A 3,359-nucleotide genomic window follows, 5' to 3' on the forward strand; every position below is an offset into this window, starting at 1 on the left:
GTGAAGCTTCAGAATTTTATTGTCGTGAAATTTTATTCTCAAAAATCTAATTATATTAAACTTATGATAGTTTAAGCTAAATATATTTGAGTTGTTTTTAATGCAATATTTTGGAAGTTTTTTCGGTCTAATTTCTTTAAAATCTGGCAAGAATTTATTGAAATCATAATGTTTTTCACGTGCTGAATCCATATATAGAGTCAAAAAACAGTTTAAATAATACAAATCAAGATTTCATCTCAATTTTTTCTGCCAAATTTGAGGAGCCAAAAATCCAAAAAATTACACTAAAAACAACTCCAAATACATTTCCTAAATAATATCTCCAAATACAATTTTCAAATAATAAATAGTTTAAATACCACTAAATCATAATCGCTCAAACCCATACAATAAACATAATTCATATTACAAACCACATTACCTAACAAACCGAAAAAATATATATAAAAACACACAAACCCACACAGTAGCCATGAGTCATGTGCCGAGTCACATTACCTAACAAACCAAAAATATACATAAGCATAGGATGTTCGGATCAAAATATAGAAAAAATAAATAAGAAAGAATACTGAAATTGCTAATTGTGTGTAGAGGGAGCTATATAAGTTCGCGAATTAGGGCACATACAGATAAATTAGGGCAATTATTTGAAAAACTTAAGTTACATGAGTAGGTGTTACTAGCGTTACGGCAGGGGACTGTTTGGGGTTTCTCACTTCATTTCCAGAAACGATGCTTCCTGCGGATTTGATCAAGAACATATTACAAGAATATGCACAGAAGAACTCTCTGCCATTGCCTGTCTACAAAACTGTAATTGAGGGCGAAAACCATGTCCCGAAGTTCAAGTCCAGCGTAACAATCAATGAGGCAACGTATGAGTCCGCCTCTGGTTTCAACAACAAAAAGGCGTCACAAAAGGCTGCAGCTAAGGCAGCTGTTGAAGATTTGCAAAAGCAGGGTTTACTTCTTCAGTTTAAAGTAGGTTTCGCATCTACCCAAATGCTCAAAAGCTCTTCAAATATTGGTTTTACTCCCGTTTTACATTTCGTTTTTCTTTTCTCTGGTTTTGGAATGTATTGGGTTTGTTAGCAATTCTAGTGATTTTTATTGAATATGGCGGATTTTTCATTATATTTGCTGACAACCAATCAGGAAAGAAAACGACCTAAAATTGCCCTTGCGGAGCTTGCTTTAAAGAAAAACATACCTCCTCCAACTTATCATTTTACAAGGACTTTTACAGCAACTGTGAAGATCAATGGAGCTTCCTACACTGGAGGTCCTGCAGGCAATCCGAGGGATGCTGCAAACAAGGCTGCATTTGAAGCAATTATGGCAATTGACCCTCAATGTTGTGAGTTATCCATAGTTATCCCTATGTGACTCGTAATATGCTTACTTTCCTTGTGCTTTCAATAATGTTATATGTTATTGGTCATGCCACTGATACAGTGGAATCCGATTTCAGGTAATTCTTTATCCCCTTTGGAACTGAGGGAAAATAATGATTCCGAACACCCCCCTGCAGAATGCAATAATGTAAATAACGGTTCCAAACACTCCAATTCAGAATGTGATGATAGCAAATCTGAACCAAAGATGCCAACTGAGAGCTTGACATCTACTAATAAACTCTTGGGAGGAACTAAATCTCAGTCAACTGAAAATGGTCTAGAAAAGTTGAATGTCGATAAAGCACCTGCTCTTGAAAAGGCCTCGGAAAAGACAGATGTGGAGGACCCATGTGCAGTTCGACAGGATTTAGCAAACCAAAAGGTGAAGGATGAACATGAAGCTGAAAAGTGTATGTCAAAGATAAATGATGCACATTCGGGGCCTGCCGAACAGCTTCAGTACCAGACTCAGGATCCTTTCCTGGCGCAACAAGGGCATTTGAAAAAGGAGACAGGAGATGTCTATAAAGATAAAGAACATGGATCTAAGGACACTGAAGGGAAGCAGCAAAGCAATCAGAAGGTTGATTTAGCAGAAACTATTACCAAGAGGAGTATAACTGAATCTGAAAATGATGAAAAAATGTCCCCGAGCAACAAAAAGCACAAAATGAAGAAATGATGGCACAGCTTGACACACCGGTGAGTGTGCATAGTCAGAACCTGATGCTTGGTATGAGACAGAGAACTGTATTCATATTTCCAAATCTTTGATCTTTGTCTTAACTCTTGTTCTATTTCACTTGATTAATTTTAATCCTGAAAGGATATTTAGTCATATCTATTATGGCTATGGAACTCAGATTTATTAGAATCCTTACCATTTTAGAAATGGAAGTCTTGCTGAAGTTTTTCTGGCTTCTCTCTGTAGCTACATAATTATGAGTGAACCCTATTTCCTTGTTTTGCAAGCACCCAAGGAAAATTTATATAAAAGGATGTTACAATCCCAAGGTCATTTTGCAACAAGATGTCATGTGGTTCAGCTTGGTAACTATGGTACGAAGGTTAGCAATTGATCAAAATTTATTTTCTTGGTCATATGATTATTTTGTTTCATCTCTTCTATCTCTAGAAAAGAAAAGAGCATGGAGCTGTTAGCATTTAGTGAAGATTATTGTTACACCATTAACCTTTGAGCAAAGAGGCATAAAGGATGATGTGCACCAACATTGCTTATAAAAGAAAGCACAAGAATGAAGCATGTTTATTAGCTAGATGACAGCATGTCCCTCGAGGGTAGGCTTTATGGGGAGCGTTTTCAATGCAAAGGGGTAACAAAGACCGAATTTCCTTGCACTTGTATTAGTTGGTTTAATGTGAAAACTAACCAGAGCTTACTTGTTACAGTTAGTGTGTTCGAAAGACATATAAAGTTTAGTTGCAAACTATGGTATGTGCCATTACAGCTACTGAGACGACATTCACATATATCATAGTACCGTTATTTAGTGCTACTCTACCTATGCCAATAATCAGCATGACTAAAGAATGTTGTATATGCGTATATTTAATATTTATTAGCACATTTCTCTTTTGTTGAGTCTTATCCTATGTATCACAAGATACAAGTGTAGTGTTGTAAGTCTTCATCGATTTCCATGTTTGGATTTAAATTCAGTGATAAGATTTTTGTTCATTTATTTTTTTCTTCAAGCCTGTGCTACTACAGCTAATGTTGCCTACCATATCACCATTTCCAATACCATTGCCTTTTCCACTGGAATGGCGATGCATAGGAGATAGTTTCTGAGTAGTTAATCATATTAACATCCTCTAGAACTCTGGTTTCTATGAACCTTCATAACAACAATGACAAAGAACATTGTCGCTTTCTGTCACCTAAAAATTTGGGGGTCATCTCTTTGGTAGACAATATTAGAATTTTCATTTTAG

At 35.9% G+C, this 3,359-nt stretch overlaps 1 protein-coding gene across 1 annotated transcript; it reads left to right on the top strand.

Moving 5' to 3' along the window:
- The first annotated feature begins 602 nt into the window (after positions 1 to 602).
- On the top strand, positions 603 to 2,177 carry LOC149249945 (uncharacterized). Its single transcript, XM_089458856.1, has 3 exons — positions 603 to 987; positions 1,162 to 1,363; positions 1,478 to 2,177. Exons 1-3 carry the CDS (start codon positions 739 to 741, stop codon positions 2,083 to 2,085), a joined length of 1,059 nt encoding a protein of 352 aa, XP_089314982.1. The 5' UTR covers positions 603 to 738; the 3' UTR covers positions 2,086 to 2,177.
- Positions 2,178 to 3,359: the final 1,182 nt, after the last annotated feature.

Source organism: Pinus tabuliformis, chromosome 7, assembly GCF_031772625.1.
Source record: "Pinus tabuliformis cultivar Carrire ecotype Pingquan chromosome 7, CPIR1, whole genome shotgun sequence".
Classification (NCBI taxonomy): Eukaryota; Viridiplantae; Streptophyta; class Pinopsida; order Pinales; family Pinaceae; genus Pinus; species Pinus tabuliformis.

Coding starts and splice junctions, on each gene's coding strand:
- LOC149249945 (XM_089458856.1), top strand. CDS start 739: ATGCTTCCTGCGGATTTGATCAAGAACATATTACAAGAATATGCACAG. Junction 988..1,161: donor GTTTACTTCTTCAGTTTAAA/GTAGGTTTCGCA, acceptor ACAACCAATCAG/GAAAGAAAACGACCTAAAAT. Junction 1,364..1,477: donor GGCAATTGACCCTCAATGTT/GTGAGTTATCCA, acceptor ATCCGATTTCAG/GTAATTCTTTATCCCCTTTG.